The sequence below is a fragment of the Lampetra fluviatilis genome, chromosome 66, assembly GCF_964198595.1.
Source record: "Lampetra fluviatilis chromosome 66, kcLamFluv1.1, whole genome shotgun sequence".
NCBI lineage: Eukaryota > Metazoa > Chordata > Hyperoartia > Petromyzontiformes > Petromyzontidae > Lampetra > Lampetra fluviatilis.
The window spans coordinates 6525502-6545181 of record NC_136340.1 but is presented as its reverse complement, the minus strand read 5'-3'; the positions used below and the strand labels follow the sequence as shown (position 1 = coordinate 6545181).

The window sequence follows — 19680 nt, the reverse complement described above, 5'->3', positions numbered from 1 at the left end:
CATGACCACCACCATAATCATCACCATCATGACCAACATAATCATCACCATCATGACCACCATCATCATCATCACTATTATGACCACCACCACCATCATCATCATCATCACCACCAGCATCATCATCACCATCATGAACACCATCATCATCACCAGCACCATCATCATCGCCATCATGACCACCATCACCATCATGACCACCACCATCATCATCACCATCATGACCACCATCACCATCATCACCACCACCACCACCATCATCATCATCATCATCACCACCAGCATCATCATCACCATCATGACCATCATCATCATCATCACCATCATGACCACCATCACCATCATGACCACCACCACCATCATGACCACCACCATCATCATCACCATCATGACCACCACCATCATCATCATCACCACCATCATCACTATTATGACCACCACCATCATCATCACCAGCACCATCATCATCGCCATCATGACCACCATCATCATCATCATCACCATCATGACCACCACCAAAATCATCACCATCATGACCACCACCATCATCATCACTATTATGACCACCATAATCATCATCACCACCACCATCATTATCATCACCACTAGCATCATCAGCACAATCTTGACCACCATCATCATCATCATCACCATCATGACCATCATCATCATCATCATGACCACCATCACCATCATGACCACCACCATCACCATCATCACCACCATCATCATCATCATTACCATCATCATCACCATCATGACCACCATCATCATCACCATCACCACCATCATCACTATTATGACCACCACCACCACCACCACCATCATCACCAGCACCATAATCACCACCATCATGACCACCATCATCATTATCACTATTATGACCACCACCATCATCATCACCACCAGCATCATCATCACCATCATGACCACCATCATCATCATCACCATTGATGACCACCATCATCATCATCGCCATCATGACCACCATCATCATCATCATCACCATCATGACCACCACCAAAATCATCACCATCATGACCACCACCATCATCCTCACTATTATGACCACCATAATCATCATCACCACCACCATCATCATCATCACCACTAGCATCATCAGCACCATCATGACCACCATCATCATCATCATCACCATCATGACCATCATCATCATGACCACCATCACCATCATGACCACCACCATCACCATCATCACCACCATCATCATCATTACCATCATCATCACCATCATGACCACCATCATCATCACCATCACCACCATCATCACTATTATGACCACCACCACCACCATCATCATCACCAGCACCATAATCACCACCATCATGACCACCATCATCATTATCACTATTATGACCACCACCATCATCATCATCACTACCAGCATCATCATCACCATCATGACCACCATCATCATCATCATCACCATAATGACCACCATCATCATCATCACCATCATGACCACCATCACAATCGTGACCACCATCATCATCATCACCATCATGACCACCACCACCATTATCACCACCACCACCACCACCACCTTCATCACCATCATCATCACCACCACCATCATCATCACCACCACCACCACCACCATCATCACCACCACCACCACCACCATCATCACCATCATCATCACCATGACCACCACCATCATCATCACAACCACCATCACCATGGGTAGGGCGGCTGTAGCCCAGCCATCATCATGGCGGCTGTAGCCCAGCCCTACCCACTACTCGCCACTGTGCCCTTTGAATTCGCTCTGCACCATTGTTGTTGTTGTTGCTGTTGTTGCTGCTGTTGTTGTTGTGTAGCCTTGAACAGACTGCTGGGGCAAGTGCTGTGAGCAGCGAGCAGCAGCTACGAAGGAGACAAAAACAAAGGTCCCCCGTGTAGCCTTGAACAGACTATTGGGGCAAGTGCTGTTAGCGAGCAGCAGCTATGAAGGAGACACAGACAAAGGTCCCCTGTGTAGCCTTCAACAAACTGTTGGGGCAAGTGCTGTGGGTAGTGAGTAGCTGCCACCCGTGGCACCTGGGGTCTGTCCCGTGACCTCTCGCTACCAACGGGCATTCGACACTTCACGTGGCCTTATTTTCTTTTTGGAACGCATCTACTACTGCAACGCAGCGGCACGCGCTGAACTCACGAACGCGACTGAGCCGACAGTCGGAACTCGAGATGCTGCTGTACAGACAAGGCCTGGATGACGGTGATGCTACATAAACGTTAAAATGCCCCCATCAAGAAATGCCTTGTGTGTATGCTCGTCACATCGGAATTAAATTAAACCGTTATAGAGAGTTATTTTGTCGTTAGCTCAACGTTGTCTGTCTTACAGGCAATCTTGATTTGAAGCTTTCGTGACTGCAGGAATCCATACTGTCCTTTCGGTAAAGTCACGTGGGTAGAATGTCTGTTTCTTCGTCCGAGAGTCGGTTTGATTATTGGGATATGTGGCGAGATGTTAACTCCCTCGCCTGGTATGCTGGAGGTTTGTGGGTCCGATTCCGATCCTGACGTCTGTTGTATATTAGAAGTTTGCATGTCTCTCTCCCCCTCCCCCCTGCCTCCCCGTGGTAGCGTTGATTTTTCTCCGGGATTAAGAAGGTCGTGGGTTCGATCCGTTCTCTTGACGTCTGTTGTATATTTGGAGTTTGCGTGTCTCTCTCTCCGTATTCTTAGGTTTTTTCGGTAAAGTCATGTAGGTAAAACATCAAAATTAATGAAAATAAAATAAAATAAAACAAAAATCACGACGTTTCGGAGGCAACACAAGCCCCCGTCATCAGGTGGGACCGTCACAGCCAGATTAGCTGCATCAAGTGAGGCAATGATTCAAGATGTAATCCCTTATAAGCAAGTTGGAGGGGGGGAGGAGAGGGGGGGTGAGCTCATCAGAATGTGGTAGCCAATGAATGGAACGTATCGGGAGGGAGGGGGGGCGGGAGGGGGGGCGGGGCCAAAAAAATGGACGACGGCTTGGACGCGGTTGCTGCACACGCCAACACAATGGACAGAGAGGGGGAGGGGAGGTCTGATACACATGATAGAACCAAGGAACGAAAATGCCCATGTTTATACCAATGCTGGCTGAACAATGAAGAGAGTAATGTTAAAAAATAATTGGGGATGTTAACACTCGGTAAAGTAAAGTAAAATAGTGCCTGTCAGATAAGATGGTCCAAAAAAGTGTAATTAAGTCTTTTTTGCGTGGTTGATAACATCTTTCCAAATGATTACTAAGTTTGTACCCATAATCACGGTTGAAATTATGTCTGTGTTTGTATATTTGTATGGCTTCGTGTACACACCTTTGATGGTAGCCGGGAGGTTTGCAGAGAACCTTGGTCTCGGAAAAGACAATTTCATGAGAGCCCACCGAGTTGTAGCAATGATCGGCAACGGCAGAAGAATCAGTTCTGCCGTGTTTCAGATCTGAAACACGGCATCATTGCTACAACTCGGTGGGCTCTCATGAAATTGTCTTTTCCGAGACCAAGGTTCTCTGCAAACCTCCCGGCTACCATCAAAGGTTTGTACACGAAGCCATACAAATATACTAACACAGACATAATTTCAACCGTGATGATGGGTACAAACTTAGTAATCATTGGAAAGATATTATCAACCACAAAAAAGACTTAATTACACTTTTTTGGACCATCTTATCTGACAGGCACTATTTTACTTTACTTTACCGAGTGTTAACATCCCCAGTTATTTTTTAACATTACTCTCTTCATTGTTCAGCCAGCATTGGTATAAACATGGGCATTTTCGTTCCTTTGTTTCTATCATGTGTATCAGACCTCCCCTCCCCCTCTCTGTCCATTGTGTTGGCGTGTGCAGCAACCGCGTCCAAGCCGTCGTCCATTTTTTTGGCCCCCCCTCCCCCTCCCGCCCCCCCTCCCTCCCGATACGTCCCATTCATTGGCTACCACATTCTGATGAGCTCCCCCCCCTCTCCTCCCCCCCCCCTCTCCTCCCCCCTCCAACTTGCTTATAAGGGATTACATCTTGAATCATTGCCTCACTTGATGCAGCTAATCTGGCTGTGACGGTCCCACCTGATGACGGGGGCTTGTGTTGCCTCCGAAACGTCGTGATTTTGTTTTATTTTATTTTATTTTCATTAATTTTAATGTTTTACCGACGTGACTTTACCGAAAACACCTAAGAATATGATTCTTTGCAGTCACGAAAGCTTCAAATCTAGAATCTCTCTCCGTATTTGTGTGGAATTCTTTCTCCGGCTCCTCCGTTTTTTTCCTCCCTCCACGTTCACAAAACGGCCGTCTCGATATATTTGGCCGCCATGAATGTGCACGTGATGATAATTCACTTCGTCTGAGCTATCATTCCTGATAGCCCGGTCGCGTCTGACAACTATCTATATTTAGCTCGGTGGGCCTTACCTGGTCGAATGAAAAAAAACGAACTTTAGTTTTTAGTTCGTTGTTTAAATGCGGGTGTAGGCGAAGCGTGGTATGACAACGTTTTGCCCAAACGATCTTCTGAAAGCCTCCAGCGCCCACCGAAAACCCACCACGACTCCGCCGCCCACTCTTTTCTCTTATCTCCCAGACATGGACTTCAACTCGTCCCAGAATGGCACCGTGGCAGTCGTCGTCGACCCCTCGTCGGACCTCATCTTCATGGTCACGCTCTTCCGAGACCCCCCCGCCGCTCGCTACTCGGCCTTCGTGGCCCTCCTCCTCATCTACGCCTTCACGGTGGCTGCCAACGCGACGCTGGGCCTGGTCATCTGCCTCGAGTCGAACCTCCACCAGCCCATGTACTTGTACATTGCGCTGCTGGCGATCACCGACGTCGTGGAGTCGACCAACGCTCTGCCGAGGATCATGGCCAACCTCGTCGCGTCGAATCTCATCCCCATTCCCGAGTGCATCGCCCAGATGTTCTTCTACCACATAGCCATCAGGGTGCAGTCGTTAATCCTCACCACCATGTCCGTGGACCGCTACGTGGCGATCGTCCACCCGCTGCGCTACCACTCGATCATGTCCAACGTGCTGGTCTTCAAGGCCTTCCTGGCGTCCGTGGCGCTCGCGGGACTGCCGATCTTCGGCTACGTGGCCGTGGTGGTGCGCCTCAACTATTGCCGCGTGAAGGTCACCTCCTCGCCCAACTGCCACAGCAGTATGCTCCGCAACCTGTCGTGCAGCGACATCGACTCCAGCGTAATCTTCAACTACATCAACATCATCTCGGGAATCATCTTGCCCTTCCTCGTCATCGTCCTCATGTACCTGCTCATCCTGCTCGAGTGTCGCAAGCCGCATTTGCGAGAGGGCAAGGGTAAGGCCATCCACACGTGCGTCACGCACATCTGCGTGATCACCGTCTTCTTCAGCTCCATCCTCTTCACGTTCGTGAGTGGCCTCAATCTGCAAACCTCCATCTCCGGGGACCTGCGCTCCCTGCAGACCCTCCAGTACGTTCTGCCGCCAGTGCTCAACCCGGTCGTCTACGGCCTCCGCACGGCCGAGATCCGACGCGCTCTGGCCAGGCGCCTTGTTGGGCGCGTGGTGCCCGGTGAAACCAAGATGCTGCGGTCTTAAATCAATAAATGAGCATTTTCGTTCTCTTCTATCATGTGCACCAACAGGAGCTTGTGCACAAACAGGTCCACGTACACGTACTTTTCGTTTTCTCGTTTAGCCCTCCCCTCCCTTCCAATACCTTACCATGTGCACCAACAGGGGCTTGCGCACAAACACGTCTACGTTGACGTCTACGTACACCTCTATTAGCCCCGCCCCCCCTCTCAATACGTTCCATTCATTGGCTACCACATTCTGAAAAGCTCCCGCCCCCTCTCCTCCCCCTTAACTTCTATTTAAGAACTTGCATCTTGGAATCCCTGCCTCGCTTGATACAGCAAATCTGGCTGTGACGGTCCCACCTGATGACGGAGACTTGTGTTGCCTCCGAAACGTCGTGATTTTTATGATTTTATTTGTATTAATTTTAATTTCATTTTTTTAACCTACGTGACTTTACCGAAAAAACTAAGAGTATAGAGAGAATACCACCACGACAGGAATACATTGCTGTCAACACATACGGTTTAGCCGTATTCTTGTACAGGGAAATTGAGTTTTCAGGTCCATACGGCATACAGCCCTTGCAATACAGTAAGTCTATTTGTTTGTGTTTCTGGCTTGTAATGAGCCTTTGTAGGATGAACGTTGAGATTTGTTAGGGTTAGGGTTGACCAATAAGATCTGCATTGATTTGTAGTAAGGGGTTGACAAGTATGCAACACTACTGTACAATACACTACACTAAATCCGACAAGCCATACGGTTTACCCCGTATTTTTGTACAAGGAAACTGAGTTTTCAGTTCCCTACGACGTACAGCCCTTTCAATGCGGTCAACAACAAAAAAGCGTCTATCTGTTTGTGTTTCTTCCTTGTGATGGGACTTTGTGTGATCTCCCCCTGTTCCACAGAGTGAGTGGAATTTGTATGATCTCCCCCTGTTCTACAGTGTGATTGGAGTTTGTATGATCTACCCCTGTTCCACAGAGCGAGAGTGAGTGGAGTTTGTATGAGCTCCCCCTGTTCTACAGTGTGAGTGGAGTTTGCATGATCTCCCCCTGTTCTACAGAGTGAGAGTGAGTAGAGTTTGTATGATCTCCCCCTGTTCTACAGAGTGAGTGGAATTTGTATGATCTCCCCCTGTTCTACAGTGTGAGTGGAATTTGTATGATCTCCCCCTGTTCTACAGTGTGATTGGAGTTTGTATGATCTACCCCTGTTCCACAGAGCGAGAGTGAGTGGAGTTTGTATGAGCTCCCCTTGTTCTACAGTGTGAGTGGAGTTTGCATGATCTCCCCCTGTGCTACAGAGTGAGTCGAGTTTGTATGATCTCCCCCTGTTCTACAGAGTGAGAGTGAGTGGAGTTCGTATGATCACCCCCTGTTCTTCAGAGCGAGAGTGAGTGGAGTTTGTATCATCTCCCCCTGTTCTACAGAGTGAGTGGAGTTCAGCTATGAAAACAACGTAACATTGATCATAGGAACCGTGATTCAAATTTAACAATAAACGATCTACATAACATGCACGACCCAACTTTGCAGCCATAGCTGGCTGCATGAGTCATTCCATAACAGCAGGAGCATCAGTAGCAGTATATAAAAAAAAATCAATACACCTTTAAAGATGTATATAATAGGCGACGTTTCGGGCGGTTGCCCTTACTCATAGCGTCATGAACAGAGAGTTCAGTGGACAGACGGAATGGATTATAAAAGATGTAAGTGGCCGTCCATAAATGACGTCACGCGATTTTGGACGATTTTTGACCCCCCCCCCCTTCGTCACACGACGTCACAAAAAGTCAGACCCTCCCTCAAATATGACGTCACAAAGCTCTGCCCCCCCCCCCCCCAAAATAAAACGTGCTTCAAATCGCTTTAAACATTGTAGTGCGTATTTAATGTGGCACTGCACTCTGATGTTGTAGGAGAAAACATTTATTAAAAAGTCTATTTAATTAAGTAGAACGTGTTGTCTATATTTATTTATTAAAGTTGCGCATTTTGATGTGACGTCACATTTCTCACTACCCCCCCCCCTCGTTACACATCGTCACAAATGTCTGACCCCCCCCCTAGGTGCGTGACGTCATTTATGGACGGCTTTAACAATGGGGCCCTGTTAAGGTGTAATGCCTCATGATGACCGTGTTTGTGAATAGGCGTGTGAATAGTTACACTATCAGTAACTATTGAGTAAACCCACAGGGTGTTTGATAAAGACGGACCTTATTTCAAAGCAGTGTATTTCACGATGGCAACATGCTACAATTACACAAAAAGTTACGAATGGTTTAATGAGTTATCAAGTTTTACTAACCATTTTATAAATGCTCTATGTGCCCTCCACCTGCTGTACGGACAACATCGAGACGAGAGTTGAATTCGTCCCAAACGCCTCTTCCACTGAAGTCACCGCTGCCGTGATTCTGTTTTTGAGGTCATCCAGATTAGTCGCTACTGGTGGCACAAAAACACGACGGTCTGTGACGTATCCGCACAAGAAAAAGTCGCGGGCTGTGATGTCTGGGGATCTTGGGGGCCAAGAGTGTAGCGCTAAGTAATGACTAATCCCATATCTGCATTTCCCATAAATATGCTAAATTCCTCTTGATATGTAAATTATTTTGTCAAGGCGCTCTTCCCCCTCCAACCCAGCTTAAATATACGTTGCCAAGCCTGGTGGTGTTTCATTCAGACGCTGTCTTCTCGACAGACCTGTTCTTCACCTGAGGACGGCTGCTTGCGTTGTGGCCGAAACGTCGTGAGAATTATTTTATTTTGTTTTATTTTTATTATTTTATTATTTCCCTTCTACGTGACTTTACCGAAAGATAATAATAGGCTCGGTCAATCATTCTACACAACAAAGACTCATTTCCTGGCAGCGATTTCAGCTGCATCATCTCTACATAACAACAAGGCTCAGTCCCTTTTACACGCACCTTTACATCATTCGCACCTAGTTTACACAACAAAGGCTCATTCCTAGCAGCGTGCTTCAGCCGCACTGAACCTCACAAAAATAATATTCAGGGCCTACCTTGGCTCCTCCCACCCTCAACCAGTATATATACAAATACTGTGTTCTTGGAATTTCTCTCACTTGATACAGCTATAGTGCTGTGACGGTTCCACCTGAAGACGGAAGCTTGTGTTGCCTCCGAAACGTCCTGATTTTTATTTTACTTTTATTAATTTACATTTTTTACCTACGTGACTTTACCGAAAAAAACTAAGAATATTAATATTTACCGACAGAACCAAGAAGAAAGATCACAATCTTCCGTTTGGACTGCAGCAGGAGGGATCCTGTTAACTTTTTTCACAGATGGTCCAGTCGGTGCATGGGGTAATTGTACTTTTAGGTTTCCCTCCATAAGTTCCGCTTTGATCGATTACACCCTGTGCCATTTGCGTCATTGTTGTTGTCTATATATATAAAAGAGAAATTTGTGAATGTGTGTCTGTTCGAAATGTTTAGCATACTTCCCAAAATGCAACAACCATGAACTTTGGCATGTGGGTAGCTTCCAGACTGTACACAATGCAAAAAGGAAAAAAATAGACTTTTGTATTTGGGGCAAGTGAGCGGTGACGTCACATCTGTGATGTCACCCGCATGCGGCAGCGTACCGAAGTGTGCCTGCTGACGTCACGCATCCCCCCCCCACGCCCTCCGCGTAGGCCGTGCATTAGTCCAAGACAAGAATCCAAGTCCCGGTGTAACAGGCTGAAATTGCCCCTGCCCCGATTCGGGTATAGTTTGGCCCAGGCCAGAGTATACCCGGGGGGATAACGTGTCTTAGGCTAAACTATACCCGGGAGTTTAAACTAGACTGGGCCAGACCATACCCCTCCAGGCCAGATAATGCCATTTTCACCCCGGGTATACTACGGCCTGGGGGTATACTACGGCCTATGGGTATACTACGGCCTATTACACCGGTCATAAGCACACTGCCCAGGTATGGGAAACTCTCCACCCACACCCACACACACACCCACCCACACACAAACCCACACACCCATACCCAAACACCCACCCACACACACACACACCCACACACAACAACAACAATCGCCATTCGCCACGAAGTGGTGGTGATGTCACCACGATGCTTGGGCCAGGCCATGTGCACCTTGAGGCCACGTGAAGTGTCAAACGCCCACTGGCATGAGGTCACGGGGCAGACCCAGGTGCCACGGGTCGACTGACTGAGATGACAGAGATGACTGGCTGATGCACCACCTGTGCCCCCTACTGTGCCAACTTGCTGTGCTTTAGCCACCCGGCGCTCCGCTCGTTATTGTGAGCGTCGCTCCTCCGCCCTCCGTTGTTGTTGGAGGGCGACTGCCTCCAACTGCCCAGTAGCGTCCTTCACGAGCCTCCTCCACTGAGGCCGATCTTGACACCGCTGGTACCAGTCATCAGCAAGTTCACTCAGCTCCACGTCCTCCTGTACCACATCACTCCATCTCTTCTCTAGCCCGTGCCGCGCCCGTTTAGCGCCCTCGATCCGGCCGAACAAAAGCTATTTAGGCATGCGGTGGCTGGGCATGCGGGCTACATGACCCAGCCAACGCAGCCTTGCCTGCCAGAGGAGCTCACGGATGGGACTTTGCCCAGATCTTTCAAGGATTTGTGAGCTCCTCACACAATCCAGCCTGGTTAAACCCAGGATGGATCGTAGGCAGGCCAGCCTAAAAACCGGCGAAGATGCTCCATTAGGGGGGTCCACGTGTGGCAAGCGTAGAGAAGGGAGGAAATAACTGAGGCCGAGAAGACCTGAAACTTCGTGCGGAGCGACAGACCAGGTAGCTTCTACACAGCGTTCCGCAACCGATGAAAAGATTATGCCGCTCGACTGATTCGGAGTGAGACCTCTGCTGTTAAACTGGAGCCGGTCATAAGCACACTGCCCAGGTATGGGAAACTCTTCACACACACCCACCAACACACACACCCACACACCCACACACACACACCCACCCACACATCCACCCACACACACACACCACACATACACACAGAGACGTGCTCAGGGTAGGAACCGCCATGGTTAATTGCCCCTCAAGGAGCCGCTTCCCCACAATCACTTCAGCCTCCTCCTGCTTCTCCCCGAAGGCGTCGGTGTGGGGGGGGGGGGGCATGAGGGTGGTAACCCCCCCCCCACTATCCCCCCCACATCCCCTCCACCCCCCCTGTCCCCCCCCCTTTACCCCCTTCCCCCAAGGAGTGGACCCCCCCAGGGAGATCGCAGAGCGGTGCCCGCAATAAAAAGGCGGCGGTCGACTCGCAGCGCCAGGGCTGACGTGTCGCGGGCAACAGAGTCGCGGGCAACAGAGTCGCGGGCAACAGTCGCGGGCAACAACCGAGTCGCAAGCAACTCCAGTCACGGGCAACGACGGTTGCAGGCAACTCCAGTCGCGGGCAACAACAGTTGCAGGCAACAGTGGCGGGCAACAACCGAGTCGTGAGCAACTCCAGTCAAGGGCAACGACGGTCGCAGGTAACTCCAGTCGCGTTCACCGGAGTACGACCTGCAGTAGATTTGAGACGTTGTTGAGACATTGGTGCCGTTGTTGCTGTTCTTGATTCCTCCACCGAGTTATTTCACGTTCTTAGGCGAGCGTTGGTAAGCGATATGTTGCAAATTGAAGGCACCGTCATCATCATCACGATCATCAGCAGCGGCAGCGGCATAATCCTCATCATCATAAGTGTCATCAGCAGAATCCTCATCGGCATCATTAGTGGCAGCGTCGTAATCATCATCATTAGCAGCAACAGACACATATTCAGCAAAACTATCATCAGCAGAATCATCAGCATCATGAGAGGCAGTATCATTATTATCATCAGCAGCAACTTGAGCAGAAGCATGACCATCAAAGCTATAATCAGTCGAATCATCATCAGCATGAGTATCAGTAAAATCATCATCAGCAGTAGAAACAGTAGCAAAAGCGTAATAAACAAAAGGATTATCAGCAGAACCATCAGCATCATGAGTGGCAGTAGCATTATTATCATCATCAGCAGCAGAAGTAACTTTAGCAGAATAATAATCATCAAATATTGCATCAGCCGGATCGTCATCAGCATGAGCAGAATCATCAAAAGTATCATCATCATGAGTAATAGTATCATCAGCAGCAGAAGCAGCAACAGCATCATGACTATCCTCATCACGATTCTCATCATCAACACCATCATCACCACCACCGCCATCATCATCACCATCATCATCACCATCATCATCACCATCACCACCGTCATCATCACCACCACCACCACCTTCATCATCACCATCATGACCACCATCACCACCACCATCTTCATCACCATCATGACCACCATCATCATCATCACCATCATGACCACCACCACCACCACCATAATCATCACCATCATGACCACCATCATCATCATCACTAGTATGACCATCATCATCATCACCACCAGCAAAACATCAGCATCATCATCACCACCACCAGCATAATCATCACCATCCTGACCACCACCATAATCATCACCATCATGACCACCACCATAATCATCACCATCATGACCACCAAAATCATCACCATCATGACCACCATCATCATCATCACTATTATGACCACCACCATCATCATCATCATCATCACCGCCAGCATCATCATCACCATCATGACCACCATCATCATCATCACCATCATGACCATCACCACCATCATCATCATCACCACCATCATCACAATTATGACCACCACCACCACCACCACCATCATCATCACCAGCACCATCATCATCGCCATCATGACCACCATCACCATCATAACCACCACCATCATCATCACCATCATGACCACTATCACCATCATCACCACCACCACCATCATCATCATCACCACCAGCATCATCATCACCATCATGACCATCATCATCATCACCATCATGACCACCATCACCATCATGACCACCACCACCATCATGACCACCACCATCATCATCACCATCATGACCACCACCATCATCATCATCACCACCATCATCACTATTATGACCACCACCACCATCATCATCACCAGCACCATCATCATCGCCATCATGACCACCATCATCATCACCATCATGACCACCACCAAAATCATCACCATCATGACCACCACCATCATCCTCACTATTATGACCACCATAATCATCATCACCACCACCATCATCATCATCACCACTAGCATCATCAGCACCATCATGACCACCATCATCATCATCACCATCATGACCATCATCATCATCATCATGACCACCATCACCATCATGACCACCACCATCATCACCACCATCATCATCATCATCATTACCATCATCATCACCATCATGACCACCATCATCATCACCATCACCACCATCATCACTATTATGACCACCACCACCACCATCATCATCACCAGCACCATAATCACTACTATCATGACCACCATCATCATTATCACTATTATGACCACCAACATCATCATCATCATCACTACCAGCATCATCATCACCATCATGACCACCATCATCATCATCATCACCATAATGACCACCATCATCATCATCACCATCATGACCACCATCACAATCGTGACCACCATCATCATTATCACCACCACCACCACCACCACCACCACCACCACCACCACCACCACCACCACCACCACCACCTTCATCACCATCATCATCACCACCACCATCATCACCACCACCACCACCATCATCACCACCACCACCATCATCACCATCATCATCACCATGACCACCACCACCATTATCACCACCACCACCACCACCTTCATCACCATCATCATCACCACCACCATCATCACCACCACCACCACCACCATCATCACCACCACCACCACCACCACCATCATCACCCTCATCATCACCATGACCACCACCATCATCATCACAACCACCATCACCATGGGTAGGGCGGCTGTAGTCCAGCCATCATCATGGCGGCTGTAGCCCAGCCCTACCCACTACTCGCCACTGTGCCCTTTGAATTCGCTCTGCACCATTGTTGTTGTTGTTGTTGTTGCTGTTGTTGTTGTTGTGTATCCTTGAACAGACTGCTGGGGCAAGTGCTGTGAGTAGCGAGCAGCAGCTACGAAGGAAACAAAGACAAAGGTCCCCCGTGTAGCCTTGAACAGACTATTGGGGCAAGTGCTGTTAGCGAGCAGCAGCTATGAAGGAGACACAGACAAAGGTCCCCTGTGTAGCCTTCAACAGACTGTTGGGGCAAGTGCTGTGAGTAGCGAGTAGCTGCCACCCGTGGCACCTGGGGTCTGTCCCGTGACCTCTCGCTACCAACGGGCGTTCGACACTTCACGTGGCCTTAAAGTGCACCTGGCCTGGCACTTTCAATATTATTATTTTCTTTTTGGAACGCATCTACTACCGCAACGCAGCGGCACGCGCTGAACTCACAAACGCGACTGAGCCGATAGTCGGAACTCGAGATGCTGCTGTACAGACAAGGCCCGGATGACGGTGATGCTACATAAACGTTAAGAGGCCCCCATCAAGAAATGCCTTGTGTGTATACTCGTCACATCGGAATTAAATTAAACCGTTATAGAGAGTTATTTTGTCGTTAGCTCAACGTTGTCTGTCTTACAGGCAATCTTGATTTGAAGCTTTCGTGACTGCAGGAATCCACACTGTCCTTTCGGTGAAGTCACGTGGGTAGAATGTCTGTTTCTTCGTCCGAGAGTCGGTTTGATTATTGGGATATGTGGCGAGATGTTAACTCCCTCGACTGGTATGCAGGAGATTCGTGGGTTCGATCCCGACTCTGACGTCTGTTGTATATTTGGAGTTTGCGTGTCTCTCTCTCCGTAGTTGTGTGGAATTCTTTCTCCGGCTCCTCCGTTTTTTTCCTCCCTCCACGTTCACAAAACGTCCATCTCGAATATTTGGCCGCCATGAATGTACACGTGATGATAATTCACTTCGTCGGAACTATCATTCCTGATAGCCCGGTCGCGTCTGACAACTATCTATATTTAACTCGGTGGGCCTCACCTGGTCGAATGAAAAAAAACGAACTTTAGTTTTTAGTTCGTGGTTTAAATGCGGGTGTAGGCGAAGCGTGGTATGACAACGTTTTGCCCAAACGATCTTCTGAAAGCCTCCAGCGCCCACCGAAAACCCGCCGCGACTTCGCCGCCCACTCTTTTCTCTTATCTCCCAGACATGGACTTCAACTCGTCCCAGAATGGCACCGTGGCAGTCGTCGACGCCTCGTCGGACCTCATCTTCATGGTCACGCTCTTCCGAGACCCCCCCGCCGCTCGCTACTCGGCCTTCGTGGCCCTCCTCCTCATCTACGCCTTCACGGTGGCTGCCAACGCGACGCTGGGCCTGGTCATCTGCCTCGAGTCGAACCTCCACCGGCCCATGTACCTGCTCATGGCGCTGCTGGCGATCACGGACGTCGTGGAGACGACGAACGCTCTGCCGAGGATCATGGCCAACCTCGTCGCGTCGAATCTCATCCCCATTCCCGAGTGCATCGCCCAGATGTTCTTCTACCACATAGCCATCAGGGTGCAGTCGTTCATCCTCACCACCATGTCCGTGGACCGCTACGTGGCGATCGTCCACCCGCTGCGCTACCACTCGATCATGTCCAACGCGCTGGTCTTCAAGGCCTTCGTGGCGTCCGTGGCGCTCGCTGGACTGCCGATCTTCGGCTACGTGGCCGTGGTGGTGCGCCTCAACTACTGCCGCGTGAAGGTCACCGCCTCGCCCAACTGCGACATCATGATGCTCGGCAACCTGTCGTGCAGCGACCTCTACCCCAGCGTCATCTTCACCTACATCAACATCATCTCAGGAATCATCTTGCCCTTCCTCGTCGTCGTCCTCATGTACCTGCTCATCCTGCTCGAGTGTCGCAAGCCGCATTTGCGAGAGGGCAAGGGTAAGGCCATCCACACGTGCATCACGCACATCTGCGTGATCACCGTCTTCTTCAGCTCCATCCTCTTCACGTTCGTGAGTGGCCTCAAGCTGCATGCCTCCATCCCAGGGGACCTGCGCTCCCTGCAGACCCTCCAGTATGTTTTGCCGCCCGTGCTCAACCCGGTCGTCTACGGCCTCCGCACGGCCGAGATCCGACGGGCTCTGGCCAGGCGCCTTGTGGGGCGCGTGGTGCCCGGTGAATCCAAGATGCTGCACTCTTAAATCTTAAATTCATGAGCATTTTCGTTCTCTTCTATCATGTGCACCAACAGGTGCAAATCAATTTATAACATTTTTGACATGCGTTTTTCTGGATTTTGTTGTTGTTATTCTGTCTCTCACTGTTCAAATAAACCTACCATTAAAATTATAGACTGATCATTTCTTTGTCAGTGGGCAAACGTACAAAATCAGCAGGGGATCAAATACTTTTTTCCCTCACTGTACATACATACATAGTATGGTTGGCTACGTACGGTGTGAATGAAGTTCAACATACATACACACATGGTATGGTTGGCAACATACGGTACAAAAAGAGTGCAACATCCACATGCACATACAAATCCTGGTAACCGTTACCCCTCCTATTCTGGAAATACGATCACTGCGTTCTACTAGTGCGACACGTCCACTCGGCCATCTTGTCTACGACCGCGGACAAGGTGGTGCATAGAGATGGATTCAGTCGCGGGTGCAACTCTAACGCCACTTCGCCGGAATGCGACAAGGTTCTAGGTTGCCTCTGTGGTCTTGATCAGGGCCCGATTAAACACACGTGGCCCTAGGCCCTCGTGTTGTGTAGGGCCGCATTTAGGCCCCTTCATTGCACATTGAACTTGCGACGTTTGTGGCTTCTCCGCAGCAGCTGAAGCTTATGGGGAGGAGGCGGATGGGTGGGTGGGTGTGTCGGTGGGGGGGGGCTGTAAAAGTTTGAAGAAGTGAGTGTGGTGAGTGATTTTTTTTCGCGTTGGAAGGAATTCTACCTTGAGTCAAATACACGTGTTAGTTTTACACAGGTAAGTGCATTCTAATCGACATGTTTGATGACATATTGGTCTTGCGCCACCACTCTTTCGACGCGTCGCCTATTCGGACTCTCTCTACGTTCTGAACAGAGGTCGCAATCGGGTACCCGATACCTGTACCCTACCCGATACCCGGCTGCTCATACCCGGCCGGGTACGGGTACCCGTTTGCGACCCTGGTGCGGCCGGGTACGGGTAGACCGTGAGTCACTGGTGAGTTATTGTTTGTCACTCATTTCCCAACGTCTTGTCTCTTCTCACAATTCAAGTTCCTAGAATCAACCCACCCGCGCCTGCAACATGGCTTCATCCCAGAGGTCGCAATCAGGTACCCGATACCCGTACATCACCCGTACCCGGCCGGGTACGGGTAGGGTACGGGTATGGCCGGGTATGGGTACGGGTACCCGTTTGCGACCCTGGTGCGGCCGTGTACGGGTAAGGAATCAAAACCGGTTGGCGACCTCTGGTTCTCAATCTTTGCTCTCTAACTGTTCCTCCATCTGCCTCTGCTCACTCCGCACACTCTCGCTGTCTCTCTCTCTCTTTCTCTTCTCGTTACACCACCCCATCCACTGGAACAAACTTCCCCCTCCACATTAAGAGGTCACCTTCGCTCACTAAGTTTTAACACCGGCTCACCCCATGACCCCCCCTTTAATTACCCCCTCATAACCACCACCCTCTTCATAATCTCAGTATACGGATATCACTCATTAACCCCCAATCATTCAATCCATTCCTCATCATGTACTTTCCGAATAATAATTCTCATTAAATGGCTATCACTCATTAACCCCTATTCATTCAATACAATCATCATCATTTACTTTCATAATAATATTTATTCTCATGATACGTCTATCACTCATTAACCCCTATTCATTTAATCCAATCATCATTTACTTTCATAATAATTATTCTAATTACACGGCTTTCTCTCATTAACCCCCAATCATTCAATCTATTCATCATCGTTTACTTTCATAATACTATCTCTTCTCATTAAGCCCATTCAATTTCGATTTAAAGCTTTCGTGACTGCAGGGATTCATCTTCTTGGTTCTTTCGGTAAAGTCACGTAAAAGGGAAATAATGAAATAATAAAAATAAAACATAATAAAATAATTCTCACGACGTTTCGGCCACAACGCAAGCAGCCGTCCTCAGGTGAAGAACAGGTCTGTCAGAAAGACAGCGTCTGAATGGACGGCTGCTTGCGTTGTGGCCGAAACGTCGTGAGAATTATTTTGTTATGTTTTATTTTTATTATTTTATTATTTCCCTTCTACGTGACTTTACCGAAAGAACCAAGAAGATAACCCCATTCATTCAAACCATTCATCATCATGATCACCCTCACATATTTGCCACCCAATTACTTCCTGTCATTTATGCCATTCACCTCATCTCCTTCAGTACATCTACACGTTGTTGTAGTAGTCGTACAATTGATAATGAAGTACCATTGGAACCTCCTTTGCCAGTAGCAAAGAAGTTTCCAATGGTGTAAATGCTTACCCCGAGCTCTCATACTCTGATGGTGCATTGTCTTTGAGTTGTGCGCCTTTTGGCGTCATCTGGTCCAACACCATGTGAGACTAGGCTCTAAGGAAAGCTGTCTCGGGTGTGGATCAATCAATTTCAAGGACAGTGCACATACATTATCAGAGTTGTGTTTTTTGTTTGCAGTCCGACCGCAGGTATTGTGGTCAATGCAAACATGACTCCTTCTAAAAAAAGTGTCAGTTTTGTTGCCAGATAAAAGGGTAAAAAAACAATTATCATATTTTGCTACTGGCAAATGAGGTTCCAATGGTTTAAATGCTTACCCCGAGCTCTCATACTCTGATGGTGCATTGTCTTTGAGTTGTGCGCCTTTTGGCGTCATCTGGTCCAACACCATGTGAGACTAGGCTCTAAGAAAAGCTGTCTCGGGTGTGGATCAATCAATTTCAAGGACAGTGCATACATTATCAGAGTTGTGTTTTTTGTTTGCAGTCCAACCGCAGGTATTGTGGTCAATGCAAACATGACTCCTTCTAAAAAAAGTGTCAGTTTTGTTGCCAGATAAAAGGGTAAAAAAACAATTATCATATTTTGCTACTGGCAAATGAGGTTCCAATGGTTTAAATGCTTACCCCGAGCTCTCATACTCTGATGGTGCATTGTCTTTGAGTTGTGCGCTTTTTGGCGTCATCTGGTCCAACACCATGTGAGACTAGGCTCTAAGAAAAGCTGTCTCGGGTGTGGATCAATCAATTTCAAGGACAGTGCATACATTATCAGAGTTGTGTTTTTTGTTTGCATTATGACTGCAGGTATTGTGGTCAATGCAAACATAACTCCTTCTAAAAAAGGTGCCAGTTTTTTTGTTAATGAAGTGTCACGCGCCTTGGTTAAGGCGCCACGTAACTCGATTTATAAGATAAGACGACTCCAGACGTTGTGATTGTGGGTTGCAATCAGGGCCGGATTAAGGCGTGGGGGGCTTTAGGGCGGGCTGTAGCCAGGGGCCACCGCCAGCCTGAGGACCTCCAGAGATGAAGTGAAAAGTAATTTCGTTTGTGAATGCTGAATTTTATTTGTTGTTAGCCTTGTAAAAAAAACTATCAAATTTTTATTTTACTTTGTTTTCAATCTCGATTTGAAGTTTCTGTTTTTGTGACTCCAGGAATCCAAACTCTTTGGTTCTGTCGGTAAAGTCACGTAGGTAGATTTTTTTCGACCTACGTGACTTGTTTTCCTTTTGAAAATATTACGGGGAGGCTCACAGTACCCTGTAACTCAGGGGGCCTACAAGATTTTGATCCAGCCCTGGGTGCAATATGTAACGCAGGATTCTCACTCGATTTACCAAAGTGGATGCGTCCTTCAAAAAATAAAACAACTCGAAGAACGAAATTCCGCGAACGAAAACGACTTTAAAGTAAATTTAAAAAAAAATAAAAACCTACGGATGTGTTTCGAACGGTCAATCCAACACCCACTCTGAAACCTAAACAAAAAACCACGCCTCTATTTATTTTCACAATACGAAACTAATCAAGGGCGTA

The 19680-nt window shown here is 48.3% G+C and overlaps 2 protein-coding genes across 2 annotated transcripts; both read left to right on the top strand.

Moving 5' to 3' along the window:
• Positions 1–4616: 4616 nt before the first annotated feature.
• Positions 4617–5612, top strand: LOC144952121 (olfactory receptor 8H1-like). Its single transcript, XM_078882525.1, has one exon. The coding sequence runs from the start codon at positions 4617–4619 to the stop codon at positions 5610–5612; it is 996 nt and encodes a 331-aa protein (XP_078738651.1).
• A 9213-nt stretch (positions 5613–14825) lies between these two features.
• On the top strand, positions 14826–15818 carry LOC144952119 (olfactory receptor 8H1-like). The gene has a single exon (XM_078882523.1). The coding sequence runs from the start codon at positions 14826–14828 to the stop codon at positions 15816–15818; it is 993 nt and encodes a 330-aa protein (XP_078738649.1).
• Positions 15819–19680: the final 3862 nt, after the last annotated feature.